The sequence below is a fragment of the Leptinotarsa decemlineata genome, unplaced genomic scaffold (genome assembly GCF_025532065.1).
Source record: "Leptinotarsa decemlineata unplaced genomic scaffold, Ldec_3_MD MMD2_tig00026354_RagTag_RagTag, whole genome shotgun sequence".
NCBI lineage: Eukaryota > Metazoa > Arthropoda > Insecta > Coleoptera > Chrysomelidae > Leptinotarsa > Leptinotarsa decemlineata.
The window spans coordinates 3604636-3622654 of NW_027412702.1; the positions used below are offsets into that span (position 1 = coordinate 3604636).

Genomic DNA, 18019 nt, shown 5'->3' on the forward strand with positions numbered 1-18019 from the left:
GTGAACATAACTTTGTCAAATAATTCTGAAAAGAGTGGGGGGTGAATTTTATTGATTTTATTACCTGTTGACTTTCCTACCGCTAATGAGTTCCGAGTCTCTTATAGCAGAACATCGAGAACAATCTGTTGGACTTCTGAGGTAGTTGAATGTTCATTAAATAAAAAAAGTACTAAATAATCTTTATCATAAAAGAGTCTCTAACGTAAGGTATTTATAATTTCAATATTTAAGGTACATATTCATTTTTCTCCTTAAAATCGATGAAATGTATGTATGTTATGTACAGATGTTTCCTAGATTTTTAAATTAGTACCGTCGGTAGATTATCTGAGAGACCATAGGAATTATAATTTTATTGGGGTTATTTTTTTCAACTACTCCTTTGCAACTGGATCCTTTCTCAGTGATTATAGTTAATATTTTCAAGTGATTGAATACAGCAATATTTTGTGGCATTTAAGAAAATTATTCCAAAATAATTCACGTTTTTTTTCAGTTGGTGTAATCTTTGGTTTGGGTAGCTACAAAGTTGATTAGATGTAGGTACATTTGATTTTGTATACCTTCAAGTATATTCTTTGACTAGGTAGGTACCTTTGAAATAAATTATTTGTCAGTGTCAAGAAAAACCTTTCAGTATCTTCTGAAGATTTTATTACTTCGAAATGTTAACAAAAAAAGCATATATACTACCCTACATGAGTGAGGGAGCTACAAATAGCAATGATGCTCTCTAGATATCTCAGGGAGTTGTTATCAAGGCCCATCCAGAACAGTGACCCTAGCTGTAAGTATATACTTTTGAGTAAAAATGAGCAAAAAATCACATGTTACATTTATGGATATTTTTCACAGGAATATGTTATTGAAAAGTTCCATGAATTAATCTGTAGCAACATGGTCAATAAGTTGAATAAGATTCTTAATAGCCTCAAGTAAGTAAGAAAATCCTACATTGAACACTTTTACAGAAAATCACTTCAAATTATTTTAAAGCAAATAAGATAATTTCTGATAAACCATTTCATAACCACACTCTAGAAGTAGGAGATGGTAGCAAAAGATTCGATTTTTGTTTGAATAGAGAAATAGAGATAAGGCTTTATGAGGAAATTAAATACTTTTTTCTGATAATTTTTAACAACTGTACCATTACAGAAGTGACACATATTTCCAGCAAGAAGGATGCCAAGTCTAATTTGCAAGAAAAGTAAAGAAATAGTTTCAGTTTTATGGGCCCCAAAAAGTTCTGACCTTATGTTAGCAGACATGTATTTGTAAACATGCCAAAATTGAAATAATCCACTGCTAAGTGCTAAATGATAAGGATATTTTGAAAAAAAGAATTATATAAACCATAAAAGAAATATCACTAGAAGTGCGAACTACTTATTGTTAACATTGTTAACCTGTGAAATCTTTAAAAGTTTCTGACATTGATTACCTAATCAGAGGTGATACTTGAAGGAGTACAGAATCATAGGTTTGGGTATGCCTTATGTAAAATGTAAGTGTAAAGCAAAAAAAAATAATATTTAAACTGATTCAGTTCAATAATGAATGTTTGGAATACAATTTGAATAAGAAAAAGTGTATTTTGTTAACTCAATGTTCACATAAAAGGAGTTGTTTCAAAAGTTGATTCATGTCAGGTAATGCTGTGTTTATATGAAAGTAGTTGTTTGAGAGGGTTTTTTCTTCTAGTTTGTATCTGAAAGTAACTTCTATGCATAATCTACATATCTTTCTGAAGAGTTCATTTTGAAATTGATCGTGAAGATGGTGAAGTAGAAAGCCAAAACTATTCCTTCCTAAAATATAATCCCTCCTAAAAATATACCCCTTTTAGTTTTTAAGTTCAAACTAAGCATACTTTACTTTTGTAAAAAAATTGTACTTTCAACTTTTTCATACACCATATATACAATTTTATTTAATTTTTTTTTGGAAAGAAAGATTTTTGGCTTTCTACTTCTCCATCTTTATACAAAAAAAATGTGGAAATTTTCCAAGGAAAAGAAGAAAACAATTTCCCAAAAATAAATCTCTCCTAAAAATATACCCCTTTCAATTTATTTTTTTATCTCGCTAGTCGTATTTTTAGCAAGCAAAAAATTTTAAAAAGAACGACTTTGGTTTGTTTCTTCTCTTCTATCATATCGCAGCAGTAGAATCATTATAAGTAAGGCAGATAGTTAAAACTTTAAAAATTATTCAAGATTCAGCCCTTCTGGTGGAATGAGTAGGGTTTCTATTTGGGTGCTGCACGACTGAAGGTTAAACAAACTGCCTGAAAAAAAACGAGCATTTGAAGTGAATCCAAAATTTTACTTTTCATATCATAATGAATATTTTAAAGATAATAACTTATTCAACTAACCATAAAATGAAACCAAAACTAGTATTGAAAGGATGTTAATTAACGAAGCAATTCCTAGCAAATCAGCCTTAGTTGGAAAGGTGAACCTGAAATGAGATTGAATTATTATGGTCTAACCTATGTCTAGAAAATCCTTTATCAGATGGGTTCAAAGATTGAACTTGAATAAACAGTAAAAAATTTATGCGAAAAACACCACCATTATTAATGAAGAAAGTTAGCAACAGTTATGAACTAAATATAATTATTATCGACCTTCTAACATTGCTATGGATACAACAAACTTCTGGGGTCGTTGGTAGTTATCTATTTTTCATTTTGATACAATAAATACGGATTGATTTTACTGACAAGTATGAACGTATAGATATCAGCAAAATGTTTGAGTATTTACCATTCTTGATTTGAAGGAAAATACTACCTACAAAACTATCTCAATTCAATATTGCTACGAAGTTTTAGAATGGATGTATAATCACTTGCTTAATCAAAAATAAAGGATCTGTTTCAAACGCTACATCATCATGAAATGTTAGTATTGATTCAGGGGTTCGCAAGGGAGTGTCCTAGAACTTCTCTCCTATTTGTTTTATTCTTGAAAATAAAAAAAAGACTGAAACTACAGTACTTTTAGTCATCTCCTGATGATGCTAACTTGGTTAGCGAAATGCGCGTCGAGAGACACAATTTTTGTTCTGGTGGGGAAAACTTTTCAATAGATTCATTTCACTTCAGAGGTTTCAAATTCTACTCATAAAACCAAATATATGATGATGCTGACCTATCAAATAAAGAAATGAAGTGGCCCTAATTTTTAAATCTTTGAAATAATTGTTTTATAATGAATGTTTAACTCTTTTTCATGTTTAATTGAATGTGACTGTTCTCATTGGCGAGGAAGCGAAAGGTAACGCCGTCATAGCACATGCAAGCAATTTAAGTTTATCTGTGTAGTGATAATTTTATCAGTAGTGTATGTCTGCCGTATAAAGACGTGCCACATTTACGAAAATTTATGAAGCATTAAAAAAAGGAGTGCAATATTGAGTACAGTAAGACTTCTGTACTCCCACGAGTAGACATGGGTTACTGCTTCTAAACGGAAGCAAAAGCCAAAATTAGTGAGAAAGAGAGAGAGAGAGAGAAAAGGAAAAATTGACTCTGAATTAATTCCGTCAATTTTCATATGTAAAATTTTTTTCATTTTGTTTATCAACCGTCATTGTAATCACATATAAGAATTGAAAGTGTATTTTTTAAAATACTACATTGGTGTTGTCAACTGACATCAGAAGTTACTCAGTTTTTATCATAATACTGTCAGAACTTTATTTCTTTTCAGCTATTATTAGCTCTATAAAGATTGGTAAACACCATTCATTTGCCATCATTCATATGTAATATTCAACCAAATATAAACATTTGATAAGTAAAACCATATTCGTAAACAGTTTTTCATTTACTTTAGAAACAACATGGAGGCTAGAGCAGAACATCAGAAAGTTCGACATTATCAAACATTTTACTCCTTCACTACTTCTATGGGAGTAGGTTTGCTGGCGTTGGTTCTTTTTTGGATTTTGTACTACAGAAGTGGCTTTGCATGGCAAAAGACACCTTCACAGGAGTTTTATTGGCATCCTTTCTTGATGGTATTGGGAATGGTATTTTTGTATTCTCAATGTAAGTTTCATCCAATATTTTTTGCTTTTTTATTTGTTTCCTAGACTAGTGAAGTAAGCATGTTTTATGTATTATAATGTGCTAATTGTAAATGTTTAATTATTACTGTATACCGTACATACTCAAAATAAGAGTGAATTCTCATCTCAAGTAGGTATGTCCATGTTTTATGTATATTTTAAATGTTGACTTATTTTTTATTCATCCTATCTCCAAACAAGTTTTAACTGACTTACTGAGTATCATCATTTATAGTTCCGGAAATGTATATTATCAAACTTTTATTTTATTAAGTAACATATATTAGCCCAGGAAAAAATAAGTCATTTCATCAAAGTATCACAAAATGAATGATTATCATCAAAAATTATCAAAATGATATTTCTAGATAATTCTACAGATTCACGTCAGCTAAGCAGTGAGTTATTTACCTAAAATAAAAGAAGTTCTCAGACACTTCCTGAAATGGCAAAACTTTCTCCTTCATTTTGGTAAAAGCTGCTTTGTAGCGTGCTCATGTAGTATGTAATATGAAAGGAATACTTAGCTTTGGGACACCGCAACTACTGGTGGTATGAACCACCTAAGTGGAATATCCCAACGTCACGTTCCACTACAAAATAAATAGCTATTCTAATGTTACGGTTCAAACTATAGAGCAGAGAAAATGTCATACTTAACAGGAACCCATAAAATCACGTAGTAAATGAATTCATTTCGAAATTTCTGTGGCAAAATAAACTCCGGTTTGAATACGGGAGGGGGGGTATAAAAAAAAAACCCATAAAAAAATAAGGGAACGTAGTGACAGAATTACCGAAACTTGTGTCAGCAATACCTCAGAAACATTATAAAATGTTAGAAATGAGTTCAAAAATAGACTGTTTTACTGTCAGGAGATTCAAGAACATTCTGAACATTTGCTCAAATGTTTTTTTATTTATAAGATTCCTAGTCTAAAATTCATACAAAAGATGTTACTAATTTATTTCTGTTTCCAATGAATATTTATTTCAAAAAATCTGACTTAGGGTGGCGGAGTTACGAAATTCCTAGTCTAAAATTCATACACCAATAAATCTACAACCGGTTATCCAAATTCAGAACAGAAAAAGTCATTGTATAGAGAATTGAAATACCTTCCTAGTGAAGGGTCACAAGGCCCCCCTTTCTACTTAAAAAAAAGTTAATAGTACCCTCTCTGCGGCAAATGATGTCACACCATTGGCTTTTTTACAAAAATGGTGCGACTTTGATATGTTGACTCGTTCAGAAGAGGAGGCGGACTATTTACTTCAGCCCTGTATAAGTAACAGATAACTTTTCTTCAAATTTTCTTTAAAATAGGCTGAATATGTCTTGAATGCTTCATTAATCGCCAGACATATTTGACTGGTTTACAATTTTAAGTTGTTAAAGAATTTATAGTTACAGGTTTGTATTAATTTTATTTATTGAATAATATAGAATTTTGACTGCTATTATTTACATTCACTAATTCTTTTCAGCAATGCTTGTCTACAGAAGCTTAAGACATGTTCCAAAAATGAAACTTAAAATTATCCATGCCTCTCTTCACGGTCTTGCTTTCATCTTATCAGTTATTGGACTGAAAGCTGCTTTCGACTCTCACAACTTGGTCGATCCTCCGAAACCAAATTTATACAGTCTTCATTCCTGGATTGGTTTGGCCACTGTTATAATTTTTGCTCTACAAGTAAGTATCGCCAAAGTTCATATACATGTATATCTAAACAAGAAATTATTGGTAAAATTGAGAGTAGTGAAATGGTTTTTCTATAAAAATCATGTGAGCTCCAACAGAGTTTCCTTACAAATAATATATAGGTATGAGTGATATGGAAATTTTGAATTTTGACCACGTTGATTAGCTTTGGTACCAGTGAATATCTATTTCTGGTGATGCTTATAATTTGTAAATGAGCACTCATATATCACATACTTACTTGCTTGTTAACTATAGTTAGACAAAAAAATCAGTGTTGTTTCAGCACTGAAACTGCGATCAGAAAGATTGGTATCAGTTACTTCATCCTCTCAGACATCAAAGAATATACATACATATGCCGTGTAACTTGAACTAACAACAAATGTGAAATATAAAAATTAGATAGAACTGGCTGATACTTGATGAAAATCCATATTACCACTAACTGATACATTAACTATATGACTTTCACAAAAGGGTGAATACAAAATAGCTTCCACCCTTGAGGAAGCTTTTGTATAACGAAAGACGTGTCGCGGTTTTTGTAAAACTTTTATAGTGAAAATCTTACAGTAAATTGTATCAGTTAGTGATATAAAATATAAACGCCTGGTTCTTCTCATAACAAATTTTACACGTATTTAGGTTTTACATTCATTATTATTTAATCGTTGAGGTGTTATTTGGTTTCTCTTTATTACTTCATTCATTCCAAGCGTCAGCTATTTATTTCCTTTTTATACAATCTGTTTAACAACGAATAAAATGAGAATGTACCATCAAAATTATACAGGTTTGAGAATAAAATCACAACAATTCTATATGAATATATAACAAAAATTATGATATAGTTTCAACAAAGACTTGGCTGATAAAGCTATTGTATAGTGGAATCACAATGAATTTCTCATCAATTGCACCTACGTCATTGCAAACTTTCAACACACAATGTTTTGTAGAACTATTTGATATTATCAGTAATAATCTAAACAATGATACAAGTATTATAATATTTATTGGTTTTTGAATCCTTACCGTTAATTACTGGAACAAATTGTGATTTTTTTCAATCTTAATAGCCCAATCACCAATAGTTGATTTCTCTACTAGAAATAAAAAATCAGATATCAAAAGGTAGATAACAAATCTCTCGATTTTATATCCAGTATATTTTTAGTTCCAATAAACGACCTCCAGTATTGATCATCGAATTTAAAATAAAAATTACTAATTTTGAAAATATTTTCATCTACCTGGGGAAACTTATAATTTAAAAGAGGCAGATTTCTCCCTTATGGTTGAACTGTGGGCTTGTTTCGTGCTATGGAAAATGATACTGGTTTGCTTATAGACTGATCGTGTTAGGGGTATATTATACTTATCAAGCCTAATCGGTCCCAAAATCTCTTTATATTTGCAGAAAAAAGAAGAATAATTCGAAAAGCAAGAATTTATATTGGCCGCGTGTCTGTTAACCAATAAAATTGATCGTGTCTAGAGCGGAGTTGCCAAGTGTATTGGTTTTTAATACCCAATCACAGATCTGATGATCCAATTGGACAGACGCCATTTTTGTTGTTATTGTTGTCAACTCGGTGTGAATACAACTGTTACAATTATATAATTACAGAACGTTTTTTTGTAAAATGTAGTCTCGGCGGGTACCTATTTTGCTGCATATTCCGTGTCATTAGTTTACATTCGGAAAATATTTTTTCAGGTTATTTTTGAATTGATATGCATTGGAGTAATTCTACATATTTTTGCTTCTTTTTTCAGTCACCATACTGCTCCTTGGCCGATATAAAATAAAAATTAAATCAAAACTTTCCATCCTTCGATAAAAGACAAAGTCTGAAATGAATGTCATATAAATATAATGGACCTACTAATTAAACCACCTACCGTTTAAATTTCTCATTCTTCATTTCGGTACCAAAGTATTGCAAATTTTCCAAGTAAACTTCATCGATCATTTCAAAATCGAATCTTGGTAAGTTGTCGGGAGTCAGCTTTTACAAAAATAGGCTCAACATTCATTTTGAAATAATTTCAACAAAAATACGAAGTTGGTGGAAATCATTGATATTAGAAAGAGCACATTGTCGCATACACTACAGAGAGCGCTGGTTGACAATATGGCTAATAGGTACCAGTAACGTTGAATTTCTTATTTTTTAATGGGTGGCATGAATGCATAATTGATTTATTTTATTAGGGTTGCTGAGCATTCGAAAACCATTTGAAAATACAGCTCGTTAAATTCTATTTAGAATTATATTTAGATATAATTTGAATTATATCAGTTATCAAGGCAAATATTAATGTCCATTTTTATGCTTAATTCATGGATTCGAGCGATCTTATTATTGTATATTTATTTGTTTGCTGGCTTCATTCTTAAAAAAATGAATGAATAATTACAGAAAATTTTAACAGATCGTTCATTTTCTCAGGAAAATGGAGTACTCATATCACAATTTATTGGTTTATTCGGTATTGAAAATGTATGTCATATAGGATCCATTCTGCTTGTTTTTGCAACATTGAGTTTCAACTTTTTCTTAGCTGACAGCTCGCGAAGAAACAATTCGTTTTTTCATCGAGTTTATTTTGTGTATGTTTTGAAAGTGTTTTAGAGATATATTTGAATTTTAATATGGTGCATTCTTGTGCTGATTTTAATTGTGCGGAAAGGCACAAGAAAACAGAAAGCGCATTGGTTTATAAGTGAGTTATTTCATATATCGAGTTTAGGTTCCCAAAGGATAAAATGATGAGAAAAAAATGGGTGAAAGTATTGAAAAGAAAGAACTACAATCCTTTTACTCTTCTAACACTTTATAGAAATCATTCAAAAATTGACTATAAATGAAAGGGGAACGAAAATATTGAATTTGATGACATAATTTTTTATTTCAACTTCAAGTATTCTCCACAGAAAGTATTATCTGGAGTTGATTCTGTTACTGAAACTATGAAACAATATTAATTGAATCTTATCATATGATTAATGGTATTATTATCTCAGAAGTTTTTGTTGGATCATTTCGAGTACAATCAATTCTGTCTACTTGACCTTATTCAACCTTCCTCTCAAGTTTTGGAAGATTCAACAGATTACCCAAGCAAGCCTATATCGCTTGAATTTAGTATCTATATTAGAAAGAGGTATGTATGTAAGAATGTAGGAATCGTTTTTTTTTAATGATGAATTGCAGTTGTACAGATTGAGGATTGTAGAATAAATTAAATATTTGAAATGATTCTTTAATCCAGTTTGCTATATTTTTTTATTTTCATAACTCTATATTATTAAATAATGCATAAAATCATAGTTTAGGTTTCATATACACTTCCATAATCAAATTGATAATTATAGGCTTCGTAAATTTTACGATTTGGCAATGTTGATTATTTCTATTGTTCCTATTGGTCAATCGAACAAGAAGCGGGAATAAGGGCGTGACGTCACCACCCTATCACATTCGATTTTTAATAATTAATTACAGGAAAACTACGGTACTTAGAGAGATGAAACAAAGTGCACTGTTTTTCAATTTAAAATTTCTATCAAGTGAACTATAAACAAAATCATGAAACAAGCCCATTGATTGGTCAGAATTAGAGTACTTTGAAAATGTAATTGATCAAGTGGATTATTTTCATAAATAAATTTATCATATCTTTGACATCTGTTTCGAAATTCAAGCACGATATCACAAACAAGAAATTCTACCCTCCTTGGTTTGCAGAGGGAACATTTTAAATGAAGGAAAAATGAATCACTGGAAAATATGAGCTGAAAGAAATAAATGCCCCGTAATAATTAATTCGATGTATTGAGAAGTTCGCCATTGATTTACCTGAGATGAATTGTGAGTTAAAAAAAGCTGGGCACTATATGGCGATGAATCTTCATACAAATAAAGAATATTGTATAAAACATTTCTAATCTAGGGATATTTACCTTCACACACATATCGGCTATTATTTAACATATACAAGCTTTTATTTGACTTGTTAAGTTTGTACAAGGTTAAATCTTGCAATTGAATTCTAAAGTGGTTTCATTAACCGATTGAGCTGAAATTTTGCAAATACTTTTTATTTTGATAATGTATGGAGCTAAGTGACGTCATTCTACATCCAATATGGTGGACTGCCCAAGATAGCGGACTAGTTATTTTCATGCACTCCCACGATATGGGTACCATAGCTGGACGGCATAGCTCCTATCATAGTATTGACACGAGAAATTGTAATAATGTTTACGTTAAACCATGTAAATACAACGTAACTGCCAAGTCCCTTTATTTATTATTCTCTTAGAGATATTGATAGAATCCATGTTTTCAAATGCAATTTGAAAAAGTTCTTATTGAATCATAGTTTCTATACTGTGCAAGAATTTTTTAATGTATTTTTTGTATTCACATACCTGACTATTCCAATACATGTTTATGTGTTACGGAAAATAAATGTTATTATTATTATTATTATCAAATGAAAGCGTTTCCTGAAAGGAATTCGAATATTAAAATAACATCAATTCATTACATTACACAATTTCTATAATAAGATATTTACCTGTATAGATAAATAAGAATACAATATGTAACTTGATCTTGACATAAGTAATTCTAAGAAAAAAAATGTTTTTTTAAATAGGTGAATTTTGAGACAAGCATAAATTGAAAGGAAGTTGTACCAGACGTTGAAAAAACACCAAATTTATTTTTCGGAAAAAGAGAGATCATCTACCCAAAATCCACAAGAAGGATGTTCCTCTCAGACCGATCATTAGCTCTAGAGATTCAGCCACTCAGAACTTTTCCAGATTTTTACTACCAATAATTAAACCACTGCAAGGAAAAACGTCATCCTTTGTGAAAAATTCAAGGCATTTTGTTGAACTACTAGGGCAATCGAAGTCGAAGAACAGGATTAACTAATCAGTTTCGACGTGGAAAGCCTCTGTACCAACGTCCCTGTCGAAGAAGTACTTCAAATCATACAAAGGAAGCTATCCGAAGATGCGGACCTGAAAGATTGAACAAACTTACCGATACAAGTAATCATGGAATTACTAGGAAGCTGTGTACGAAACTGCTACTTCCAACTGAAGAACGAATTCTTTACGCAAGATGAGGGAGTGCCAACGGGATCGCAACTTTCAACGGTTATAGCCAATGTATATATATGGAGTGGTTTGAAACTCTGGTCATTGAAGAAGCCCCGAGTCTGGTTGAATGAGATACGTGGACGACACCTTCATAATATGGTACCAATGGGAATGCAGAACTAGATGCCTTTCTGAAACACATCAACAATGTAAGTCCTTCCATTACTTTCACAATGGAAAAGTCCACAACGAATTGTCATTCATAGACGTATTGATGAAGAGGACCGACACTAAATGGGAAACATCTGTTTATCGAATACCCACTCACACAGGACAGTATTTGAACCAGGAATCTAATCACCGTCAATCGATTAAGAGAGGAATCATCAAGACTCTACCAGACCGTGCTTTCGGACTCTGTAATACAAAGAAAGGTCTCCCTCCATCAAAAATGACCTTCAACGAAATGGTTACTCAAAAGTGATGGTGGAACAGGCTTTAGCTAGAAGACAGCAAGAGCTCCACAAGGAAGAGAATCCGCCACAACCAGTACTTGTACTTCCCTGTCATACACTGAACCTTTTGGGAAGTCCAAAAGACAAAGTCGAGAATTCGGAAAAGTCTGGAATTTACGAAATTGAATGTAAGGACTGCGATGCAAAATATTATGGACAGACAAAAAGATCTATTAAAGTGAGATATAAGGAACACATAGCACACTTAAAATATGGAAGATTTGAAAAATCAGCAGTCGCCCATCATATTTTGCAACAAAACCATTCCATAGACTTCAGTTCTTCAAGATTAGGTTAGACAAGTTAATAACAACAGGCAACTAGATGCCTATGAGAGTGTGGAAATAAGTAAACATAGTAATATTATGAATAACGACAACGGACCAATACCAAATAGCATACTATATAGCTTGTTGAAATAATATTGTTGGGTTTACTGATTACTACAAAAAGACACATTGTAAATATATTTAGATAGGCAATATTGTGAAACTAATTTTATATAGCTGAAAATTGTTCTATATATAGCTGTAACATTTAAACATACATATTGTAAATAATAGAAAGGCCAATTGTAAAATTAATTTAGGGGTGGTATTACTGATTGCTTACCTGTATGATGTACCTGATTAGTATAAGTAGCTTTAGTTTTGAGTAGTTATTAGTTTTATCTTCCTCTTGAAGATGATCACTTGGTGATCGAAACACGTGTTGAGGTGTAAAAATAACGATTTGGTGTTGGGAAAAAACTCCAGTAATATTCATTACTACAACAAAGGTTCCAAACAGTATATCACAAATAAAAGCTTGTTTATACATTTTATTATTTGTTTAGCTGTAAATACTGTCTTTCTGAATATTTATTTATTTGTAATACAATACTCTACAGGACATAGCCCAATTACAGAGTAGGAAATAACAGAGTATAATAAATACATCACAAACAAGTGACTATAAAGACTACACATTTTATATTTATTATAGGTGACAAAACAATTATTTTAGGAAGTGGGATTTTATATTTGACAATTTGCAACTGAATATATCTGAATTATCGCTAACAGAATTTGTCACTTTACACATGGTATGGATCGGAGAATTCTCCAGAACATTTGTGCGAGATATTTTTATATAGAAAGTACTCGGGTGTCTGGAACAGATTCTAGGAATGCAAATATTAAACTTTTCCAGTAATGTTGGGCAGTCAACTATGCTTTTGATAATTTTATAGGTTAGTGCAACACTATAATATTCACGCCTTTTTTCGAGACTGCAAAAGTTATGCTTTTGTAACAATTCAGAGTGGGTTGTTCCTATTGGAGGATAAATTCCATCGGTTTTTAGGCTTAGCAGTTTTAAAAATCGTCGTTGAATTGTTTCTATTCTATAAATGTGATATTGATAAAAGGAGCTCCAAAAACTGACGCGTATTCTAACTTTGATCTTATGAAAGCATAGAATAAAGTTTTAATGGTCGAAGTTTCTTTGAAATCACTACTGTTACGTGCAATCAATCCGTATAAACGACAGGAGGAGGTTAAAACATTATCGATGTACCTATTAAATGATAGTGCAGTGTCAAATGTGACGCCAAGATCAGTAAATGTTTGTGGTCTCACCAGGGAAACGTTTTCTATTGAATAATCAAAGATCAAGATATTCGTTTTCAAACTGTAGGACATGACCTTACATTTATCCAGGTTCAGCGACAAGTTATTTCGATAACACCATTCTACAACCCGTCCTACGTTTGCTGAGAGGTTCACATAATCATCTATGTTAACGAGGCAGTATAGTTTTAGATCATCGGCATATGAAAGGAAATACACATCTATAACATCTGCAATATCATTAATGAATATATTGAAGAGCAACGGTCCCAGATTTGAACCTTGTGGAACACCGGAAGGAGCACTATATTCGGTAGATTTGAAACCATTGAGCTGAACATATGGTTTTCGATCCCGTAGATAGGACTGAAAGAGTGCGATTAAGGATGAAGATAATCCAATGGCTACTAGTTTGTTCAGTAGAATGCCATGGTCAAGCCTATCGAAGACCTTAGAAAAGTCTATGTAAATAACATCAGTGTGGGCCCTATTGTCAATAGATTCAGCAATATGTTGGGTTAGTCAGAAAATTGGTGACCATTGAAACGATTTTTCATAAAACCATGTTGGTTTATACTTGGTTTATTTGAAATATCTCATCTACTTTCTCGAAAATGGGACAGACTTTTGATGATTTCCAGATCCTTGGTATTGTAGCCGATCGTAAGCAGATATTAATTAGTATAGACAGACGACGAGCAAGCACAAGTGCACAATCTTTTAGGATGAAAGCTGGAATGTCATTTGGACCAGTGGTCTTTTTAGGCTTGAGCGACCTTAGAGCCTCGTATACTTCGTTTTCACTGAAGCTTGATATATCAAGAAAGTGATTATTATCAATATCAGAGTTTGGTTGAAAAGGGGAAGAAGCGGTATACGATTGTTTGAAAAGATTGGCAAAACCGTTTACGATATTAGAGGGCCCCTCCAGCAATTGACCTTCAAAATTCAGTACTTGTGATATTTTGGAGCTACCTCGTTTATTATTTATAAATGACCAAAATCTGTTGGGATTGATATGTATTTCTTCCTCAATTTCACCTAAGAATTTTTTATATGCCACATCAACATCATGCTTTATTTTTGCTCGAAGATTACACTCACGTTTGTATTTGCGCCAGATTCTGCTTTTAGCCTGCAAATCTCTAATAATGCTTCTATTATACCAAGGAGGATATTTATTTTTGGATTCAACTGTATACTTGGGACAGCAGCAATCAAAAACATTATAAAGTTTTCCATAGAAATATGTGGATGCATCTTCTGAGTCATCAAGAACTTCCAAGAAGGTCCAGTCAATATGAGATATTTGATCATATAGTTGTGGATAGTTGGCTCTTTTGAAATTATAGTTATTCTGGAAACAGGAATGCAGTTTGGACTTTTACCTTTACATTTCAAATACACTAAACCTATACATGAAAATCAAATAAGCTATAGAAAATGTTTCATTCTCATTGTTTGACGAGGATATAATACATACATTTTTTCGAATTAACACATTTTTTTCTACTTTTGTAGGTATTATTCATTATTGTTTTCAACTAGATTACCATTATATAATCGAATTTTGTCAATTTAGAAATTCAGAAAAAACTTATAAGTACGTATGATTACATTGCATGAACATATTTGAATTGATAAGTTAACTAATATTATTTAGTGTATGCCATAAAATGTCATAAAATATTCTTGAATATATTTTGTGTAAGTCGCTCTGTGTTACCATATTTTTTTATTTCAGTTTTTAATCGGATTTCTGAGTTTTCTCTACCCAGGAATTTCAATCAACCTCAGAAAAGCCCTAATGCCCGTTCATACTTCTTTTGGAATAGGATGCTTCATCCTGGCCATTGTAACAACATTAACTGGGGTAACTGAAAAAGTGTTATGGACACTGTCAACTGACTATCAGAAGTATCCTTCAGAAGGTATCTTAATCAACTTGATCGGTGTATTTACTGTATTCTACGGTGTAATGGTTTTGTATATGGTGAATGAAATGGATTATAAACGAGTTGCAACTGTAGAGGATGACATCCCCCTTTCTGAATAATATATTTAATTTATCTTGTATGCAATATCATCCGCATAAAAGTCACTCATTTTATTTACTCCTCTACTGATGCAGTATAAGAATCATAGACTAACTGATGACTTGATGCTGATATATGTATTAGAACTTGTTTCAATTTGCTCATGTTAGTTGAAAAAATCAACCCACAATTTTATTCTATTTTTGATTGTTATTTTTACAAAACTATTGCCTAAGTTTGATAAGTGATATTAAGTTATTGAAAAAATACATTTCAGAAGATATCTGACTGTAAAAATGTGTCTTGCTGAAACTATTCCAAAAAAATAATGGTGCTTCAGGTGTAATATTTGTGGTGCTCAATATATATCGATGGTGCTTACATAAAATGATATCCATTATATAATATTTGTGTATATAAGTAAATGTATTGAACTGAATGTGTTTCAAAATATACTATGTACATTATCGAATCTTGTTAAACCTTTTCATTATTCTTGATATATATATTTTATGTACATTCTATTTTTACATATAGTAAAGATATATTTATTTTTATTCTATCTGCCGACATTTTATATTTTATGGTGTCTTGTCTTGTGATATAAATATACAAATAAAGTAAGATATTTGTGTTATTACAAATCTTACCTAAGGTAACATTACAAGATTGTCTATGTTGCAAAAATATAATTTGCTGACATTTTATATTGCATGAGAAGGTGGTATCTGTCTTGGGATATCTATATTAAAATGAAAACAGCCGCCATATCTGCTTCATTTCGATGTTGGAGGTAAGTTTAGAATATTTATTGAAAAATAGAACTGAAACCTCTGGTATAGGTTGAACCTCAAACTACCACTTCTCCCATACACCAAAATTTCAATAATATTGTCGACTTGCTTTGCACAATCAATTTGGCATCATCAGGAGGTGAGGCTCACTAATTCCTTAAATTCAACTGCCTTTATCTAATTAGATGAACCTCCATCTTCACTTTCATTCAGCGTGAAATTTCTCGTGAAAGTTATCATTATCACTCCCTCATTAGGAGGGAGTGGTTTATAAAAGAGTGAACATTGAGTTTGGAATGGGACTTTTGGCACCGTTCATTGTTCTCGTGTCATACTTTGCTATATGCCGATTTTGTAAGCATTGAAAAATCCAGTGTCGTACAGCTGTTTCAACAAATTTGGTCAATGTTTATTCATTCTATGACTTGTCCAAACTATGTTGAACTACAAGGATATCTTATACTAAATTAAAGTCCATAATATAGTGTTTCTCGAATGGGATTTTAGTGATTTTCACTAACTACTTAGTAATTGATTCAGTACCAGTTCTTTAAAACAAGCTCATTAAAAATCGAGACGTAATTAATATAGGTACCTGTCTTCTCCTTTCAATCTCAACTCTAAAGTAGATGGTTTGCAAATGTTGAATAGTCTTTCCATATGAATACAATTTATGTCCTTTCTGTTTGATTAATATACACCATGGGTTAAGAAACACATACACACTGAGGCCTTGCCTTTATTGTTTTTGATGAATTCACAAATTATTTTATTCCTACTGAGATATCTTTTTTTTTACAGAAACCATTGATATTTGCCAAAACAACACGCCTGTTGCATCACTTGTTTATAAAACAACAGGCCTGTTGCATCACTTGTTCATGACATTTTTTAGAAATATAGAACTGAAATTTATATGCATCGTAACAGTTGTTGATAAAATTCAATTTTCTTTGAAAATTACTCTTTGAATAAAAGTGCAATATCTGATAGCCTGTAAAGCAAATTATATTATAGGCTGATAAGAATGTGTCGAGGAATTATATGTATTTTAGTTGATCAAAAAATATTTCTCTCGTTTCTATCTCCATGGTGACTTCAATTGAAGGGAGAATGTAATTAATAAAATGAACTGCCTGCTTGTATTAGAGTAAACACCAGTCAATGTCACTCATCTATACCATTATAGAAATCTTAACAGAATACAGTGGGTTTTTTTAGGCAACAAAATACCTTCACAGGTTATCTTGGCCTTATAGAAACGCTTGGAACTTTACGTGACTAAGGATTTTGTTAGTTTTTTTTGATGAAAACTTTCATCAGTGAAGAACTCCGAGATTACTATTATTAGACATTCACTACAATAATTCAAATTAGGAATTTTCAGTTTTACTAACGAGTTAATATTGTTTCAGCCTAACACATATTCTCGGTCAGTCCGATTATTTCAATACTGGAAAATAGATTTTGAATTTAAAATATATTATTTCACTTTCATGGTGTTTGCTATGGTAATAACATTAATGATAAAGGTTTGCGGTAACCATACAGAATTTTTTAAATTTTGAGAATAGAGCCATTAAGTACCACTCTACAGGTAATACTGGACAAATGGGCAACTTATAACTTATTGAATACACATTTCGCACACCAGAACAAAATACGCGCGTTTCATTACCTTAATTAGCATCATCAGGTGATGACTCTAACCAAATTTTTGCAACTCCCTCGATGTTTTCATATACACCTGGATGGACCATCACCTTACCTGAATTAAAATAATTCCTAACATAACTTATTGTGTTATATTATTGTTCCGACTGTAATCAGTATATACCAGAATAAACAACGGGTTGTTTGGAATTGGATCTTTGTCGCTGTTCATAGATCTCATTCCACATTTTTTTATTTCTAAACTTTTCTAAGGCATCTAATAACTTTTTTTTATGTATCGGCCTCAACAATTTCAAGCATTCCTCACTTATTCTGTGGCGTTCTCTAAGGCATGTTGAGCGACAATAGTCTTCTCTTGTCTGTGAAAGCGCAATGTGAAACACGACACTCCTTGTAGTGAGCTATTATAGTTCGCATACTTTTTTCGCAATCCCTACTCCTTATTTCGTAAATCCCAGACTTTTCTATCG

The 18019-nt window shown here is 31.7% G+C and overlaps 1 protein-coding gene and 1 long non-coding RNA gene across 7 annotated transcripts; one reads left to right on the top strand and one right to left on the bottom strand.

The window, feature by feature from the left end:
* LOC111503477 (transmembrane ascorbate-dependent reductase CYB561) lies at positions 1 to 15707 on the top strand. Of its 5 annotated transcripts, none has more exons than XM_023157778.2 (4): positions 1 to 141; positions 3852 to 4066; positions 5575 to 5783; positions 14790 to 15707. In XM_023157778.2, the coding sequence occupies exons 1-4, from the start codon at positions 86 to 88 to the stop codon at positions 15099 to 15101; spliced, it is 792 nt and encodes a 263-aa protein (XP_023013546.1). In that variant the 5' UTR covers positions 1 to 85; the 3' UTR covers positions 15102 to 15707. The 5 variants fall into 5 exon arrangements, with proteins under 5 accessions (XP_023013546.1, XP_023013547.1, XP_023013549.1 ...); XM_023157779.2 differs by having other exon boundaries at positions 71 to 210; XM_023157781.2 differs by lacking the exon at positions 1 to 141 and adding an exon at positions 520 to 542.
* Positions 1609 to 6903, bottom strand: LOC111503478 (uncharacterized). Of its 2 annotated transcripts, XR_002721881.2 has the most exons (3): positions 6831 to 6903; positions 2384 to 2469; positions 1609 to 2293 (listed from the first exon to the last, which is right to left on the bottom strand). It is a non-coding gene; the product is annotated as an uncharacterized lncRNA (long non-coding RNA). The 2 variants fall into 2 exon arrangements; XR_012467774.1 differs by lacking the exon at positions 6831 to 6903 and having other exon boundaries at positions 2384 to 3213.
* Positions 15708 to 18019: the final 2312 nt, after the last annotated feature.

Excerpts from the sequence above, each read along its gene's own strand:
- LOC111503477 (XM_023157778.2), top strand. The coding sequence starts at position 86 with ATGAGTTCCGAGTCTCTTATAGCAGAACATCGAGAACAATCTGTTGGA. Across the intron at positions 142-3,851 it reads CAATCTGTTGGACTTCTGAG|AAACAACATGGAGGCTAGAG; the intron begins GTAGTTGAATGT and ends CATTTACTTTAG. Across the intron at positions 4,067-5,574 it reads GGTATTTTTGTATTCTCAAT|CAATGCTTGTCTACAGAAGC; the intron begins GTAAGTTTCATC and ends AATTCTTTTCAG.